Raw genomic sequence first — 18,033 nt, 5'->3', positions numbered from 1 at the left:
CCCCTTTAAAGAGACGATTATCGACCTTTGTCAACGCGGGACATGACTGACAGTACGTCATGTTGCCTTGTGGGTTGTTGAAAAAGAGTTTAAGGATGTTTCCTGTTAAATGAATCAACTCATTAGCAGGTGATGTTGGGAAACGAAGAGGACCCGGAGGTCAGAAAGAGATTTGGACAACAGAAGGTTTTAAAAACAGCATCTGTCAGACTTTGTCGGCAGCTCGTAGAAGAAAACTGTCATCCAGGTTGACATGTTCACTTTTTAGTGGAGTCTGTTTGTTCCAGGAGAAGTTTGACAAATGATTCGTAGTTGGCGCTCCTCATTTTATTCGACAGTATTGATCAATTTGTTTCCAGCAGCATGGTGTTCGTTACACTTCATCTGGGTTTGGCTGCTTTGGAAGAGTTATAGAAAACCCAAAATAACCAGTTCCTGCCAACACGAGCCAGAGAGTCGTGAGTTCCTTCAGACGCAGATCTTTTCTTCTTCTCCTGCGTGTTTTATCTTGTTTTCCCCTCCTTGTTTAGTTCACTCTCAGCTCAGCAGCTGGAGAGTTTTGAAAGCTCTGACTTCTCCTCCTCACTGCTCTCCTTTGACTTGCCTCGCCTCATTATCCGATAGTGAAGAGTCGGCCTTGATCACAGATCTGTGCAGGATGGAGATCTGGCGGTCGGGGTTACGTGAGACGACTCGTCTTTGTCTCTGCTCCGACTCGGCTTCACTTGATGACTTTGTGTCTGCAGTTTGTCGAGGAGTTGCTCTGGAGTGTTTCTCCAGAGACGCTGTGTTGCTGTTAATTTTTGCTGCTTGGTGTTTTGTGCTGAAGCAGTTTGCTCAGAGTTTGACGCTCTGCAGGTTAGGTGTGGGGTTTTTCATGTAAGCTGTCAGAGAGACCTCAGAATAGATGTGAGACAACAGGGTGGAAACTTCAAAGTCTAGAAGCTCAGTTGGCTGTTAGAAATCATAGCAGTTGCACTATTTTCTCAGATAAGTCGATTGATTTTGGAGAATAACTCGAAATAAGAGCAGAGGTGAACACCTGCCGCTGTGTTTCTGATACTTGATATTTGGTTCAATTTGCGTTTACACATCGTATTAAATTACCTTCAGACGTGTAATGACAGATAAATATTTCATTAGACTTAAAGGGGCAGTATGAAAGATATGGCCAGAGCATGAGCGAACATTATCAACAGAGTTTAAAGAAACATGCACACTGATGCTCCACTATTAATATTATGATCATAATGAATGTTATTCAGAATATTGTGAACGTAAACGCTGCAACTGTGAACATCTGTCATCGCCCACTTTGTAGCTCAAGAGGTGATAGTCTGACAGCCCCGTAGTTTCAGTCTAATAAGTCAACAAAATAAACTCTCAAATTGTCAAGAAAGGAAATATTTTGACACCTATTGTCTTTACTAAACAGAAAAATACAACGTTCACCGTCTGACTTCAAGTTTCTCTCTTTGGCTGAGCTAAATTGCCTTGTTAACTCATCAGAATTCTGGCCTTAAAGATACTATTTGAAAGAAAAGTACATTTTTTGAGTCAAAAACTGGCGCTTTGTGATTGTAGGACGGGTCGGCCACCGTCCCAGAACAGTCAGTTTTTGATGAGTTGGGAACGAGACTCAAAAAATATACTTTCCTTACAAATAGTACCTTTAAACTCCAAGAGAAAAAAGTGGGAAGAATTCTGAAGAAATAAAAGTCATAATGACGTTGAAGTCCGTGGACATAAACTGAGTCAAAGTCACCAGACCAGTGCTGGTTTGTCTCCACAGTCACCTCTGGTTCGGTCCAGATAAATCCTCAGTTCACAGAGGAACGTGAAAATATTCTGTCTCTACACGCTGATGATGTCCGACTCTCTCTCTCTGTCCTCTCTCTGTCCTCTCTCTGTCCTCTCCTGCCGTGTCTTCTCGTCCCTGGAGTCCTAGTCCTGGTCAGAGCTGCTGTAAATCACCTCTGTACTGTGTCCTCTGTCTTCACACTGACCTCCTTCTCTCTCAGAGGCTGAGTTCAGTCCCAGTCTGTTGTGCACACGTGACTCCAGTCAGCTAACAGGGCCACTTAGCTCCACGGCTAACTGAGCTACTTGCTAACAACAGCTAGTCGCTACAGCAAAGAGTACAGTGAGCAGCAGTTAGCGGTTGCACTAAGTCCACCTTTTAACTCAGCTGCTTGTGGCTGAAGGTTTGGTCTTCTGGGCTGATAACCAGACTTCTTGTTGTTTGTTGCTTTCTGTCTGCTGTGTGATTTAACGAGCAACATAAACCTGTCCATCTGCTCCCAGCTGCTAAACGCTAACGCTAAAGGTTTTCACTGCGCTTGTCGGCTCTGTGAATGTCCAGTTGTGTTTGTGCTCTCTGAAACGTTACAACAAATACTCGCCGTCCTGACGTCCCCTCACCACATGGCTGTGTGTGTGTGTGTGTGTGTGTGTGTGTGTGTGTGTGTGTGTGTGTGTGTGTGTGTGTGTGTGTGTGTGTGTGTGTGTGTGTGTGTGTGTGTGTGTTTTGTGTCACAGGACAGCTACAGCTCTCAGCGTGTGTCCAAGCCCCCCACTCCCTCCCCCATGTCCCCCAGCTCAGCTAGTCTGTCCTCCTGTCACGGGGAGGACAGTGATAGCATTAGCAGCCCTGCTTGGCCCAAGACGTCAACCAGCCCCGTAAGTGCAAAGCGAAGCACATTTATTTGGTGTATTTATTTTTTGTCTTTACATTTTGGAAGATTTTCACGACGCACCTTCATCACCTACTTCCTGCTGCTGATGTGTGAAAACCTTGTAACTCCAGGTTCTGTTGCTTTTGGTCCCGCTCTGTTATAAACCATGTTGAAGTCACACGTTTCTTTTATTTTACAAGTTTTACCAGTTTTACAACATGTGACTTTTTGGAGATGCAAGGTTTTCAGTGGATGAAGCAGCATCAAGCTCCCATCTGATCTCTAATTGAAAGTCCAAAAGCTGCTTTCTTTTCTTTCTTTTGATTGTTTTTTCACATTGTAGTCTGACTTTGTTCATGTTAAACGTGAGACTTTCTCATTTAAAAAAAATCTAACGAGTTCAAGTTCATGTCAAACTTTCTGATTTAAAAACTTAATCGTCTGCTGCTTAATTTGACAAAATTATAAAGTTTAAGATTTCTGCTAGTTGACAAAGGAAGAGTTGAGCATCGTCATGGAAGGTGAACAAAATTTTATCTCCTGTAACTTTATAACGAGAGACGTTCAGACTGAGGACGCATTCAGAGGTGGTCTGGACCACATGAGACCACGTTCTTTTAGCAACTGTGATGATGCTGCGATCAGACCAAAAACGGTAACATACGCAAGTTTGGTGGAGGGATTACTTTTTATTGCGGTTACTCTCGCAGCACCCAGCCGGGTGACTGTCGGCGTCTGGAGCTGCGTCTGGATGACGGCAGCTTCCAGCTCTACCTGAGGCCGGCCGGTGTCCAGGTTCAGCTGCAGAGCATCTGTCTCCACTGAGGCAGCTTCTTCATAGGTGTGTTAAAATCAATAAATAGTAACTGTGACCAGCAAGTAGACTGAATGAATCTGTCTCACCACATCAGTCTGAACCAGAACAAAGAGATTTCTCTGTGACCTGAATCCATAAACGGATCAGAAGCTGAAATAACAACATCATAATGTCGTCGTGTAAAAAGCCTGAACTCATGCTGCGTCAGGTCTGTCAGCCAGATGACAAGCTAACAACTTTTAAAATGTTTGTTCCCTGACTGGAGTTCGGATCGATCAGAGCTCTGCTGTGCGGAGACGTATTTACATGACTTACCTGGTAGTCCAACTTCCTCGCTCACTTCCCTCCACGCCAGCTCCTTATCTGTCCTGTCTCAGTACAGTAGACGTGTCGTTGACAGCTCTGGGTGTCTGCAAACAGACACAATTACTGCTTATTATCCTCCATTGTTGGTTATGAGTGTCTGAACATCAGCGACATTAACATCATGACGTCGGTGTGAATGTCAACGCTGACAGACTTTCACAACACAGCGTCACAAGAAATCCTCACTCGAGTTCAATATTTTCAACTTGCATCAATGACTCGACTTTCACGTGTTGGCATCTTTTTTGCGCCTCTCCCTTTCACCACACGTCGTGTTTTTCAAGGTTTTTTTTTTTAGAAGTTGAGATATTCTCATCTTTTCAGGGCAAGCAGTGGAGTAGCACCACTTTTTCTACTAAGGACGTTTGTCGTCTTGGTGAGGTCAGCTGCTTATTATGTGGGAAAGACTTCAACCTCTGCCAGTTGACTTCAGTTGGATTCATAAAAAAATATCTGATCAAAAAATTGGTTTAATTCAAGAACTTGGACATCTTGTGCGCTTGATGAAACAGTGAGAAACAGTTTATTAATCAACCGAAGCTTTGAAAACGTGAGAAACACGAGCTGGACTCTTAATAGTTAAAACTGTTTTAATGAGAAAGTCTCTCAGTTTGAGCTGTGACTTTGCTGTCAGCCATCTTTGTTTCTGTGTCAGTCTTCATTGAGCTGTGATGAGTACAGTGGTCGATCCTCTGGTTGTGTTTTCAGTGCTGACTGTCTGCCACAGTGCTGCCCAACCTACTCTGAATTTAAGACAGAGCTGGTTCCTGTAGTTTAAAACGACTTCACTTAATGGTTTTCAGCACAAAGGGACTGAAATCAACGGCGTCTGATCAGCATCATTTTATTAAAGAATACACCAAAAACATGTTAAACTCGTGTTGATATAAAGTCAGTGAAGTCTCGTAGTCCACACAACATCTCTGGAGCTTCACAGTGAAACAGAGTTGCAGCATTCTGCTAAACTGAAGCAGCTGGAGATGATTTAAACATCAGATGTCTCCACACAGCTGAAGCTCCAGAAATCTTTTGTGGACTACGAGACTTCACCTGACTTTCATCAGCATGGAGGGAGGAGATGATGACTGGATTGACATTTTTGGGCGAACTGTTCCTTTTAATAAAATGATGCTTGTCCTTGAGGTCGTTGTGTATGAACTCTGCCCAGGAGCCAGATTTTAAAACAACCCTGAATAAAATATTTGTTGATGTTGAATGAAGTTTCAGAACAAAGACCCGAGGTACCAACTCTGTAACTGGAGGAAATGTTTTGACTCCACTGACTCAGTTGACTCAGTGTTTGGATGAACATGTATTTCTGCACTGAAATGACAAAGGTGGGTCGCACTGTGGTTTTGTGTCATTGTGATGTGACGGTACGTATCTGTTGTGTAGGACTGCACAATATCCACGAGGAAAGCAAAACATTTTAACTTCAGTTTGACTGGTTTTCCAGCCACATGCAACCAGATTTACCAACAGATGTTTAAAATATATAACATGTTTGACTTTTTGCTGTAGTGATACCTTTTAATTATAAATGACTGACTAATGAACGGCTAGGCAAACCAAAATATTGTTTCTCACCTGTTCAATACAAAACGTGTCACATTTAATAAAACACTTTATTTTAACTAGAAGGAGCTTCTACAGTCATTGATTTATTTTGTCAGTTGAGACTTAATAAACTTGTTCCATACTAGCCTGCACATGTAAAGTATTGGCATTTAAAGGCTCAGTCCACCCAATAACTTGATTGAAATACGTGATGGATGGAAGAAAATGAGCGCCAGCAGCTGGTTTTGAACCAGACCAGCAGATTAGTCTGCTGTGTGATTGTTGGTGGTCTTATTGTGCAGTCCTTCTCTGGTCAGTCTGTAAACTCGACGCTGACCTTGGTCTCCATGTCTCGGTCTCTCCAGAAGCCCAGCGTGGCCACCATGACCAACGAGAAGATCACTCGACTGTATGAGATGGGCTCTGAGCCGGAGAGGAGGTTGTGGGTGGACCGGTACCTGGCCTTCATGGAGGAGAGAGGGACACCCGTCCCAAACCTGCCCGCCGTCGGAAAGAAACCTCTGGACCTCTGCAGACTCTACCTGACTGTCCGAGAGATCGGAGGCCTGGCCATGGTGAGACGTCAGTTAGACAATAAGACTTCATTTTGTGTGTTTTATTGTTTGCATCTGTGTCTTGATTGAATATGTGTTTTGGTTTTAGCCGCCTTTTGGTCATTTCATTATTGTTCATCAGGAATTAAAGGCGAGAGCTGTTATTTAAGACGACTTACAGTAAATATTAATCTGCTGATTATTTTCTTGATTCATCGTCTGCTTTAAAAAACAAACAAACAAAGAAAAGGAAGAAAAGTGAAAATGACTAAACCAGACAAACTGTTCACACACAGGGAGACAATGTCACTTCAGTTTGAAACCGTGTCAGTTAACATTCACAAAGTGATGAGTAAACATTTGGATTGAGTTTTAGTTCATACTGATCGTTAATAAACACCAGAGATTTCACAAAGGAACACGTAGCTTATATTATTGTAAACATCTTTGTTTTCATGGTTTGTCTCGGCTGTTTTGTTGCTGCTTCTTGTCTATTTTTCTGTTGATTTGACGATGAATTTAATGGATAAATCTGGTGTCCTCCTCCTCTTCGTCCTCCTCAGGTGAATAAAAATAAGAAGTGGAGGGAGTTGTCGTCACAGTTGAACGTGGGGACATCCAGCAGCTCGGCCAGCTCTCTGAAGAAGCAGTACATCCAGTACCTGTTCGCATACGAGTGTAAGGTGGAGCGAGGAGAGGAGCCTCCACCTGAGGCCCTGGGACCCACCGGAGACACCAAGAAACCTCCGTCACTCCAAGCCAAGATCCAGCCACCCTCCCCAGGTTAGGACTCACCTGTTTTCTTTAAGACGTTAACCACAACAAGTACTACACAACCTGTAAGCTTCTCGTAACCTAAACGTGTTGTACCCTACAAGTATTAAAACCAGTATTCAGGTGGACCCTGCAAGTAATTAAAACAAGTTTATTAAGTTGGACTGGACAAGAACTAAACACAACTGTAAAAAGGCGGACCCTACTAGTACTCAAAACAAGTTTATTATGGTGGAAAGTTCCCGTAAATCCAGCATAGCAAGATGGACTCAAAACAAGTGTCTACGGTGGACCATTTACATTAGAGACTCATCTGTTTGAAAAAGAGTAGTTACACATTCTCTGTCTGAAAAGGGATGCCAGCTTACCACGCACACACACACACACACACACACACACACACACACACAACCTTACCCTAACATAATTCTAACCTAACACTTCAAACAAAATCAATTCTTAACAGGACCAGCTAAAAATGTCCTCACTTTCCAAAATGTCCTCACTCGGTGGGTGAAAAACTTGTCCTCACTATGTCACAAGTTCAAGAACACACACACACACACACACACACACACACACACACACACACTAACTCATCTGATGATGTAACAGAGGAGCAGAGTGAGTTGTGAGACATGAGTGTGAATGTAAACAATAGTGACCTCAATCTGACCTAATTCCCACGATGCCTCTCTCTCTCTCTCTGTCTCTCTCTCTCTGCCTCTCTCTCTCGCTCTCTCTGCCTCTCTCTCTCTCTGCCTCTCTCTCTCTCTCTGCCTCTCTCTCTGCCCCTCTCTCTCTCTCTCTCTCTGCCTCTCTCTCTCTCTCTCTCTCTCTCTCTCTGCCTCTCTCTCTCTCTCTGCCCCTCTCTCTCTCTCTGCCTCTCTCTCTCTCTCTGCCCCTCTCTCTCTCTCTGCCTCTCTCTCTCTCTGCCCCTCTCTCTCTCTCTCTCTCTGCCTCTCTCTCTCTCTCTCTCTCTCTCTCTCTGCCTCTCTCTCTCTCTCTGCCCCTCTCTCTCTCTCTGCCTCTCTCTCTCTCTCTGCCTCTCTCTCTCTCTCTGCCTCTCTCTCTCTCTGCCTCTCTCTCTCTCTCTCTCTGCCTCTCTCTCTCCCTCTCTCTGCCCCTCTCTCTCTCTCTCTCTCTCTCTCCCTCTCTCTCTCTCTCTGTCTCTCTCTCTCTGTCTCTCTCTCTCTGTCTCTCTCTCTCTCTCTCTCTCTCTGCCTCTCTCTCTCTCTGCCCCTCTCTCTCTCTCTCTGCCTCTCTCTCTCTCTGCCTCTCTCTCTCTCTCTCTGCCTCTCTCTCTCGCCCTGTTGAAACAGAGATCCCACAATGCTGCTGTTAAATAAAAGGCCGTCATCACGTCGGCATGACGCTGCCCAGTATGTGATTTTAGACGCACACACTCGGCTCTGTTTCTCCCTCTTCTTTCAGCCTAACGGAGGAACAGCGCCCCCTCTGTACGTGTGAACTCTGCACAGACCAGCGAGGCGATGCAACACTCCCGCCTCGAACTCTAAAGGAGCTCCTCTCTGTCGGCTCTTTCTCACTTCAGAAGTGATTTTAAATGCATCTAAACAATATGGACCCTACAAAGTCAAAACATGAAAACTCAGCTGAACTAACTTTGGCTAGTTAAGGCTAGCTAGTGAGATAGCATTAACTCAAGCTAGTTTATGCTCTTTGCTCTGTTTCCTGTAAATGAAATCTGTAGTCCGATGCTCAAACATCTTTGTGGTTGAGTTTGATATTGCACATAAATAAGGTAGTTGAATCTAATCCACCAGGTAAACTACTCTGCTAAATGCTAACTAGCCTAGCTTAGAGTAGCAGTTACTGCCATCTCTGCAGCCTGTGGTTCTACTGAAATTCAGGTACTTTTAAAGTTCCCATGAAATCAAAACTGATGTACAACAATGTTGCCAAAGCATCAAAACACAACTTGTCCAAACACTCAGACTGTTTCTTGCTCTTTTTCTCACCTCTATCTCAGATAAGAAGTAGTTTTGTAGGCATTTTAATGGTATGCTAGGCACAATCTGATATCACCATGTTGGAACACCATAATCAATGTAGCTCCAGAGGCATCAGTGAAACATTGTTACTGCTACTTTACTGCAGTTGTGTATGTGATTTGTCCACGGCTGTTTGCCGTACCTGTCTTTCCAAGATGGCTAACGTACTTGCACATGTGCCACTCAGATCGGGTGGTGACAGTCCTGTTAGCTGAGTCAGCCCTCGGGTGCTCCGGGCCAAACCACCTCAGTACCATACCCCCTGTCCCTCCATCTTCTCTGTGGCTGTGCTGCTCCGTCCCGGTCTGACTGCCGGGCTGATCAGAGTCAGTGGAAGGACGTAACTCGCATTCATCGCTATTGACTCCTGTTAACATCAATCAGTATCTGTGACAAGTCCCACCCACGTAAATATGCTGAAGCACATGGCACTCAGCCAGCTGTTTCATGTATTCAGGAAGCTGTTGGCCCCAAAAACTGGACCCCACAAGGCCTAAAATAACCAGTCTGCTCCTGAAGGCTTACAGTATCAATGTTCCCGGTTGCTGCTGGTCCTCCTGTTTTTTTTTTTTTTTTTACATGTCTGAGTAACTGCAGTGTGACGTCACATGATGACACGTAACGCTTGTTCTCAGCAGGTTATCTGTCTGGTCTGTATCTCTGCAGCCAACTCGGGCTCTCTGCAGGGCCCCAACACCCCTCAATCAAGCAGCAGCTCCCTGACCGAAGCCCCCGGTGACCTGAAGCCCCCGACCCCTGCCTCCACCCCGCACAGCCAGATGGGCCCCCAGCCTGGAAACAGGTAGGTGATGGTCACACTGGAATTGTTATATCTTGAGAGTAGATCGGAGGATTGGTGGATTGCATTTGATTAAACTTCACTCTGATTCCCAAATGATCTGCTTTATCCTGGTACAGTTTGAGGAAGATACAAGATTCTCAGATAGATGTCAGACAGTAAAGAGATCAACAGTCATTTACATTTTCAAACTTCTTTACAAAAATATGGGTATTTTACAACAACAGCTTGACTTTATCCTGGTGTCTTTTTGACATGTTCAAATGATATTCTCCAGAAACAAACAACAAACAAAAGCCTTCAGTGATTCAACAATGAACAACAAAAGATACAAATTCAGTTTGTTACAAAGTTCAGTTTCTCAAATCTGTCCAGAGTGAACCCTCTTCACAGTCAAATCAATAAAGGATCTCTGAAAAATAAAATAAACCAACATGTCCGACACTGTCAGAGTTTCCTTTATCAGTCAGCTAATCGTCTTCATCGCGCAGGAGAAGAGTCTTGAAGTCACGCTGCAGGCTAACGCTAAGGTAGCTGTGTTGTCTCCGAAGTGTAGTATTTTTTCTTCAGCAGGGCTGGAGGGGGAAAAAAACACTAAATTGATGATCAAAATTGAATCCCGTTCAGATTGAACTCGCTCTCTGTGTTTCCTGTTGACAGATTATACTTTATTTTGTGACGCATCATTTTAAAAAATCTCATTCATTGCACATCTTATGAATATTTTACATTTCCGTTCTCACGTTCTGCTGTTGTTTCTCTCAGGAACATGGGAGGAGTGAGCATCCAGGACCCGTTCTCTGAGGGCAGCGATCCAGCTTTCCACAACAAGCGAGGCAGCGCCCCCTACCAGCAGGGAGGAGGCCCAGCGGACCCCTCAATGAGGATGCAGTATGATGCCAACAAAGACCCATATGGAGGACCAAGGAAAGGTGAGGAGTGGACAGCTCTTAGTCGGACCACATTGGTTGACCACAACCATTGAACTAATATATAACCACAATAACAACAAACTCCCTTAACAAATGTAGTGATTTTAAGAGTTGTTGAGTTTGGAGAAACTTTATAACTTTGTGAAACGCTGTCTGACAAATTCTTCATTGTTTGGGCCTTCTTGTAAATTCAGCAAACGTTCTACATGAAGTTTTCTTTCTTTGTCCTCTGCCCAGCTGATCCAGGACGCAAAGTAAAACCAGTTAACCAGTATAAAAAACAGCAGCAGCTGTGTAGAAATTGACTAGTACTGCTTTATATTCAGGGCTTTAGTAACAGTTGTTATGCTCTGCTGCCCTCTGGTGGTCAAAACCTCCCTGTTTTATCAGTCAGTGTTTCATATTTTAGCCTGTGTGCTCATATTGCCTTCACATTACATCATATCTGAGCACTTTCCAGGTTTTGATTAACAGTAGTATATTGTTGATAAAATAAACCCCTGAACCAAACTATTCAGTTTTCTGTGACTCTTGAGTCCTTTTTAATTTCGACCTAATGAAATTATGGTGTTTGTTTCTTGTTGTTCTTCAGGTCCGGGGCCCGGTGAGGCCTTTGGTCCTGGTCAGATGCCTGGCGGTGCCATGCAGGACATGTACCCCCGCGGGCCGCCCTCTGGGCCCCTGACAGGGATGGGCCCCAGACCCCAGTACCCATACGGGCCTGGCTACGAGCAGAGGTAAACTGATCAGACAGCTGAGGGCTCACTGTGAATTTATACATGATTGTAGTGTGTGTACTCTGAGCATGCAGTGAAGGTCGTCTTTGTCTTCTTCTCCTTCTACTCCTTCGTCTCCTTTTCCTCCTCTTCCTTCTTCCTCTTCTTCCTGTTCCAGTTAGTGAAGTGGAAATTAGGACTCTGTGAACAATATGTGTAAAATTTCCCCAAATAAGCATGAATGCTGGTGCAGAAGGACGTGATTTTATGGTTATAAATTCTTTGTCGTAGCTTTTTTGGTCTCAACTATTCACACTGTGTTTGTGTCTTACAGGACTGACTCTATCTAAATACATATTTTTTTAGCCGATTCTTTTTTTTAAAGTCAGCTTGAGATCTTGAGATTGAGCTTCAGTTGAGATAGAGCTGAAATGATACCACACAGGTTTAGAGCACACACACAGTTTCCTCCCTTTAAACCTACAAAGACCATCCATTAAATAAGTAAAAAGATTTGGAATAAGAGTGTTGTTTTCTTCCGTCCTGCAGGCCGGACCATGTGATGGGGCCTGAGGCAGGCATGGCGCCCCCAGGAGGACAGAACAACATGGGCCCATCTGGAAACGAGGCCGGCATGTACCCCAACAGATACCCCCATCAGAGGTGAGAGGAGGGCTGTTAGAAAGTGTTCTTCAAGTTTGTACTTGAGGTTTTTATCTGCGTGTATTTTAAATGAAGGTCTGTGTGCTCGGTGTGGATATGAATTCTGCTCCGTCTCTTCAGGCACGGACATGATGGTTATGGGCAGCAGTATCCTCACAGCATGGCCTACAGTTCCCATCAGCCCCTGTACCCTCAGCAGCAGGTGAGCACTCTGACTTTACAACAGGTGATATTAGATGAAAAGACACTGGATCAAATATTTTTCTGTTCATCTTTTTAAAATCACTCACCACAGAACTGAAATGTTTCTAAGTCGAAATCAACATTCACAACTTCTCTGAATCACAAAAAACCTGACATGAAAACAAGTCCTGCTGTGTCCTGACCAATCAGGATCTCGGTCCTGGTATCAACATCCATCCTGAGTGATCCGATCACAGGTGGACAGCTCGAAGTGCAGGTATGAACTTTTCTCTGTCGTCTGCAGGGTTACAAGCGTCCGATGGAGGCTCTGTATCCTCCTGCGAAGCGTCATGAAGGCGAAGTGTTTGGCGTGCAGCAGTTCGGCTCTCAGCAGCCTGACATGTTCGGGCCCTATGGTGGAGGAGGTGGGGGCTACATGGGCCCCGAGCGGCGGCCGGTCCAGGGTCAGTACCCATACCCATACCCACGGGAACGGCAGGGACCTCCACAGCACGCCATGATGGGCTCAGGATCACCAGCGGTGTCTGGGGGCCCTGGGGAGGGGCCGCAGTCCAACATGTGGCACCCCAGGACTGACATGGGCTACACATACACCCGGCAGGGCCAGGGGCCCCCGTACCCTGGAATGGGCCGAGGAGATGACCAGGAGGGCAGGGCCCCCCAGGACAGCCAGTGGCCCCCCAGTCATCCAGGCCAACGGCAGCCACCGTACCCCCCGCACTCCTCCTCCTCCCCCTCCATGCCCTCCAGACAGCCCCCCGCCTCCTTCCAGGCCACGCCCACTGTCCCGAACCATGTGGCCCGCTCTCACAGCCCCTCCTCCTTCCCCCGGCCTCTGGGGGGCTCTCTGTCCCCCAACAGCGCCCCCTACCTGCCCTCCACAAAGAAGCCGGGGCACCCAGGTGTCCCCGCCGGCCCCCCGCCAGCTCAGAGCCTCCACCTCATCCACAGAGAGGTCAGCTTCCCCCCCGGCTCTGTGGAGGCCACACCCCCCAAACTGAAGCCACGACGCCGGCTCAATGCCAAGGACATAGGTGAGACCACACACACACACACACACACACACACACACACACACACACACACACACGACGCGCTCAGTAGTTCTGTAACTCTGTGAGTCATCTTGTCCAATCAGGAACCCCGGAGGCGTGGCGGGTGATGATGTCACTGAAGTCCGGCCTATTAGCAGAGAGCACCTGGGCTCTGGACACCATCAACATCCTGCTGTATGACGACAGCACTGTGGGCTCCTTCAGCCTCACACAGGTCAGACACACACACACACACACACACACACACACACACACACACACAACCTAGCCTAAAGTCTTCACCTTCAATGAATCCTTTGAAGTTGTGACGACCCCCAAAAATGTCCGCTGGCGATTTAATTTACCTTCAGTCGGCTAATAAACTAATTGTTGCAGCTCTGGCGATGCTCACATCAAATTTTTGGCATTTTGATAAAATTATTATAATTGAACAAATCCTCCAAATCAGCCTTAAACAGCTGGAATGATGAAGCAAATCTGCTGCTTATTACTTTAACTATGGTCACCACAACATCTCCAGACTCCCTTAACAAATGTGGTGATTTTAAGAGTTGCTGAGTTAAAACAAACTCTCTAACGTAGTGAAACTCTGTCTCTGACAGACTCTGAATCATTGTCTCCTTCTTGTAAATTCAGCATTAAATGAAAAAAGTGAGTTGTTTGTTTCCTTGTAAAAAGTGTCAGTTTGTGGCAGCATGGCTGTACCAGCCTGTCTGCTTCTGTGTCTAAAGTGCTAAAGTCTTACCTGCCAACATTTAGCAGCTGTTTGAACACACTGTTTACACTGATTTCACCATTTACACTCAATTTATGAAAGAAGAAACATGTTATTGATCTAAACATGTCACATTTTACAAACACACTAAACAGTAACCAGTATAGGCTTCTTCTTTGTCCCCAGACTCCCTTAACAAATGTGTCAGTTTAGTGAGTTGTTGAGCTGGAGACACTTTATAAACTGTGTGAAACTCTGTCTCTGACTGATTCTGACTGATTTGTTCCTTCTTGTAAATTCAGCAAATGTTCTACATGAACTTCTTTCTGTCTTTGAGCAGAAACATGGAGTCTGTTTGTCTCAGTGATAGACGGGTTTGTTTTAAATAGAGCAGGAAGTGACATCACATCACAGGTGGTCACTCACATTCATATCAGCTGTGAACTGACGCCAGATCTCTCAGGATGGATGTTTTGTGTTGAGTGACAGGACTCTGTGCCGACAGACATTTTGCTGATTTAATGGAGACAAATGAAAACCGACACAGATCAGAAACACATGGAGGACTTTTATCAGAATAATGATTTTGAGTTGAATGAAATAAAGACTCATTTAAAGAATAATCAATAATCTGATGGTAATCAATGACCAGCTGACCTCCTCCTGTCCTCCTGCAGCTTCCTGGTTTCCTCGAGCTCATCGTGGAGTTTTACCGCCGCTGCCTCATCCAGATCTTTGGTATCCTGGAGGAGTACGAGGTGAAAACCGAGGGCCAGAGGACCCTGCTGGGACCTCTGCCCAACTCCCCCACAAAGGAGGAGGAGGTGCTGAAGGAGACACCAGCTCCAGCCTCACAGTCTAACGGCCAATCAGCTGAGGAGCAGAGGATACCACGGAGGTCAGCCGAGGAGATGGAGGCAACACCACCGCTACTTACAGCTACACCCGGCGTCAATGCTCAGGAGGAGGTGAAAGACGGGGAACCTGTTGTCAAAGAGGAGGTGGAGGTGAAGGAGGAGCACCAGGAGCAGGCAGAGCCCCGCCCCCAGCAGGCCAGCAAGTACGACAAGCTGCCAATCAAGGTAGAGGAGAAGGGGGAGGAGTGGGAGGAGGTGGATGAGCGTTGGACGGGGCTCAGCATGCCCAACGGCTTCATCAGCGGCCTCCTGCACTGGAAGGCCGGAGGAGGAGACTCCACCTCTCACATCCAGACAGGAGAGTCCACCCCCACAAAGGAGAGGGGGGGAGGAGAGGTGGGGAGGAGTCAGGAGGAGAGTAAGGAGGCGGCTGAGGGAGGCGAGGAGAAGAACCTGCCAGCCAGTGAGGAGACACCACCTGAAACACAAGAAGGTGAGGAAGAGGAGGAGGAGGAGGAGGAGGAAGAGGAGGAGGCCAGGATAATCACTGAAACATAATTTATAGAAATTTTATTTTATTAGTTTTTATTTTATGTTTATTATTTTATTTGATAGGAAGAAAGTTCACTGAAAACAGAGTGGATCTGTTGGACCAGACGTTATTAGGAAAATAAAAAAGGAATGTTTCTGTTTGTCTGTTTCCAGTTATTTTCACTCTCTGTCCTCTTCAGGCTCCCAGTCGGAGGTCAGAAGTCAGAGTCCCATCAGCCAGCTGGAGGACGAACCTCGCTGCTGGGACGAGGCTCCGCTGTCCACGGCAGAGTCCTGGCAGGATTCTCTGGCCAAACGCTGCGTCTGCATATCCAACATTGTACGCGGCCTCTCCTTCGTCCCCGGCAACGACGCCGACATGTCACGGCACCCGGGCCTGGTGTTGATCCTGGGCCGGCTGGTGCTCCTGCATCACCACCACCCCCGCAGGAAACGGACACCACCCAGCTACCAGCGGGAGGAGGAGCAGGGGCTGGCCTGCAGCCGGGACGAGTGGTGGTGGGACTGCCTGGCGGCGCTCCGGGAGAACACGCTGGTGACGCTGGCCAACATGTCAGGCCAATTGGACCTGTCGCTGTACCCCGAGAACATCTGCCTGCCCATCCTGGACGGGCTGCTGCACTGGATGGTGTGCCCGTCCGCCGAGGCCCAGGACCCCTTCTCCTTGGCGGGAGGCTTCTCCTCACTCACCCCTCAGAGACTGGTGCTGGAGTGTCTGTGCAAGCTGAGCATCCAGGACTGCAACGTGGACCTGCTGCTCGCCACGCCACCCTTCAGCCGCCAGCAGAAGCTCTACGCCACGCTGGTGCGCCTCGTAGGGGAGAGGAAGAGCCAGGTGTGTCGGGAGATGGCGGTGGCCGTCCTGTCCAACCTGGCGCAGGGCGACCCCACGGCAGCGCGCAGCGTCACCCTGCAGAAGGGCAGCGTGGGAACTCTAATCGGCTTCCTGGAGGACAGTGTGGCCATGGCTCAGTACCAGCAGAGCTCGCACAGCATGCTGCACGCCGCCGCGCCACCGGAGCCGCCAAGCATCAACATGATGTGCCGTGCCGCCAAGGCGCTGCTGGCCATGGCGAGGGTGGAAGAGAACCGGACGGAGTTTGTTCTGCACGAGAGCCGGTTGCTGGACATCTCGCTGTCGGCCGCCCTCAACTCCTCCGTGGCGGCCATCATGTGTGAAGTACTGTTTAAAATTGGCCGCTCGTGACACGAACACCGCCACGGAGCACGCTCAGTGGCGCTAGAAGCAGCTCCGCCTATGTGACAGACTGGCTCCTATTATATTTTTATTTAAAGAACAGAACACAAATGTTTTTACATACAAATGAATATATATAGAATATATAAAGCTCCTCGGCTCCATCCGCAAAATGTTTATTTGGGATTTTTAAGTAATTTTAATACAAAAATATTTAATACTTGTATTTTTAATTTTTTATTCTTTTGTCAGTTTGTTGTTTTGTTTTAACCAAAGTGTGACGGTGGAGAGCACTCGGGTGTCTTTGATGTTTTTAAACAGACGTGGTTGTTTCTTTCAGTTTTTTGGGGGCGGGGTTAGATCGATTTTGGAGGCGGGGTCAGATTTATTTAAATAATGACATGTTGTAGATAGGCCTCTCTATTCTCATGTGGTATGACAGGAAACACTGATGTTCAGTCATGTACTTTGTTTTGGTGCAATAGGTTGTTTGGGCGTTTTTTACTTTAAATGTGAATCATTCGACCATCTGCAGTTCGACCATCAGTATTTTGCTGAACCACAACAGTATCAAGCGTTACTTTCTGTTTATTGATAACTTTGTATGTGTCCTCCACCAATCAAATCCCAAATTTCCCTCCACCGCCATCATCCTCCTGTAAATAGAAGATGTACATTTGACTCGGTGACGTTAGCTGGTGATGAATGATCTTCATTTATAATCACGACTCTGCTCACCTGAACGTTTCCCAGCAGGTGAACACTTGTTTCTGTATTTAAGGAAAAATCCTCAGTTTCAGGATGTTTTGGGGGTCCGATCTGGGAGGGTGCGTTTGATTTGAGAGACTGTATGTACAGGAGGTCAGGGGGAGGGCGGGACTGTACTCATCATGTTGCTAACAGACACAACTACAAAAACAGTTATAACAAATGTAAAGAGAGAAAAAAAGAAAATCTCTGCATCCAGAACGTCTCATGTTTGATTTGACAGACGTTGTTTCTTCAGTATGAGATCTTTATATGTTCCACAACAAGAATAAACGTACATGAACTCTGGTTGAGCACTGTGAACGCAGCTCTGGGCTGGTTTTGTGAGCAGATCTCGAAAAAAAAACTGAGACTGACGGTTCATTTAGATTTTTCCTGCCCAAAAAAACAAAATCGGTAGATGGATAAAAAAAAATGTGGGGAAATAATTTCTATTCTTTGAGCCTCACGGCTGCTGGCGTTAAAATGTAGTTCACCCTGAGAGTCATGTTCACACTTACATTAAAACTTGTCTAGTGTAGTGTGCAGTCTGACTTATCAACGGGAGAACAAATAAAAGAGGAGACAGCCGGTCTCGTCTCTGAAGTCTTCAACAGAAGTCGAGAACAAACTTCTACATATCACTTCAAGTTATTTATGTTCTGGTTTGTTGATGTAGTGGAAGAACCACAGACGTCATTGTCTTCATTTCCACGTGTTTCAGACAGATTTCAGTGTGTGCACAGGATAATTCTGGATGCCAGTGTCGGCATGCAGGGCCAGGAGCTTGTAAAGAGTCGATGTAGTCTGCCGTAGTTGTTCCCAGTGATGCTGCGA

General features: G+C 46.3%; 1 protein-coding gene across 5 annotated transcripts in view; it reads left to right on the top strand.

Moving 5' to 3' along the window:
• The window catches only part of arid1b (AT-rich interactive domain 1B), a 39,733-nt gene extending 22,213 nt beyond the window's left edge, over positions 1–17,520 (top strand). For 4 of the 5 annotated variants that reach the window (XM_084376736.1, XM_084376734.1, XM_084376732.1 and 1 more), the window contains 12 exons: positions 2,539–2,679; positions 5,781–5,990; positions 6,533–6,752; positions 9,425–9,560; positions 10,323–10,489; positions 11,082–11,226; positions 11,755–11,868; positions 11,989–12,070; positions 12,356–13,106; positions 13,211–13,341; positions 14,520–15,192; positions 15,431–17,520. In XM_084376736.1, the coding sequence (XP_084232862.1) occupies positions 2,539–2,679; positions 5,781–5,990; positions 6,533–6,752; positions 9,425–9,560; positions 10,323–10,489; positions 11,082–11,226; positions 11,755–11,868; positions 11,989–12,070; positions 12,356–13,106; positions 13,211–13,341; positions 14,520–15,192; positions 15,431–16,458 (3,798 nt within the window). In that variant the 3' untranslated portion in view covers positions 16,459–17,520. The remainder of the gene's footprint in view (positions 1–2,538; positions 2,680–5,780; positions 5,991–6,532; positions 6,753–9,424; positions 9,561–10,322; positions 10,490–11,081; positions 11,227–11,754; positions 11,869–11,988; positions 12,071–12,355; positions 13,107–13,210; positions 13,342–14,519; positions 15,193–15,430) is intronic. The other variant, XM_084376733.1, reaches the window with a different exon arrangement.
• Positions 17,521–18,033: the final 513 nt, after the last annotated feature.

Source organism: Pagrus pagrus (genome assembly GCF_965226575.1).
Source record: "Pagrus pagrus genome assembly, chromosome: 16".
In the NCBI taxonomy this organism is placed as follows: Eukaryota; Metazoa; Chordata; class Actinopteri; order Spariformes; family Sparidae; genus Pagrus; species Pagrus pagrus.
Note: the sequence above shows the minus strand (reverse complement) of the source record. Positions and strands in the feature narration are given on the sequence as shown.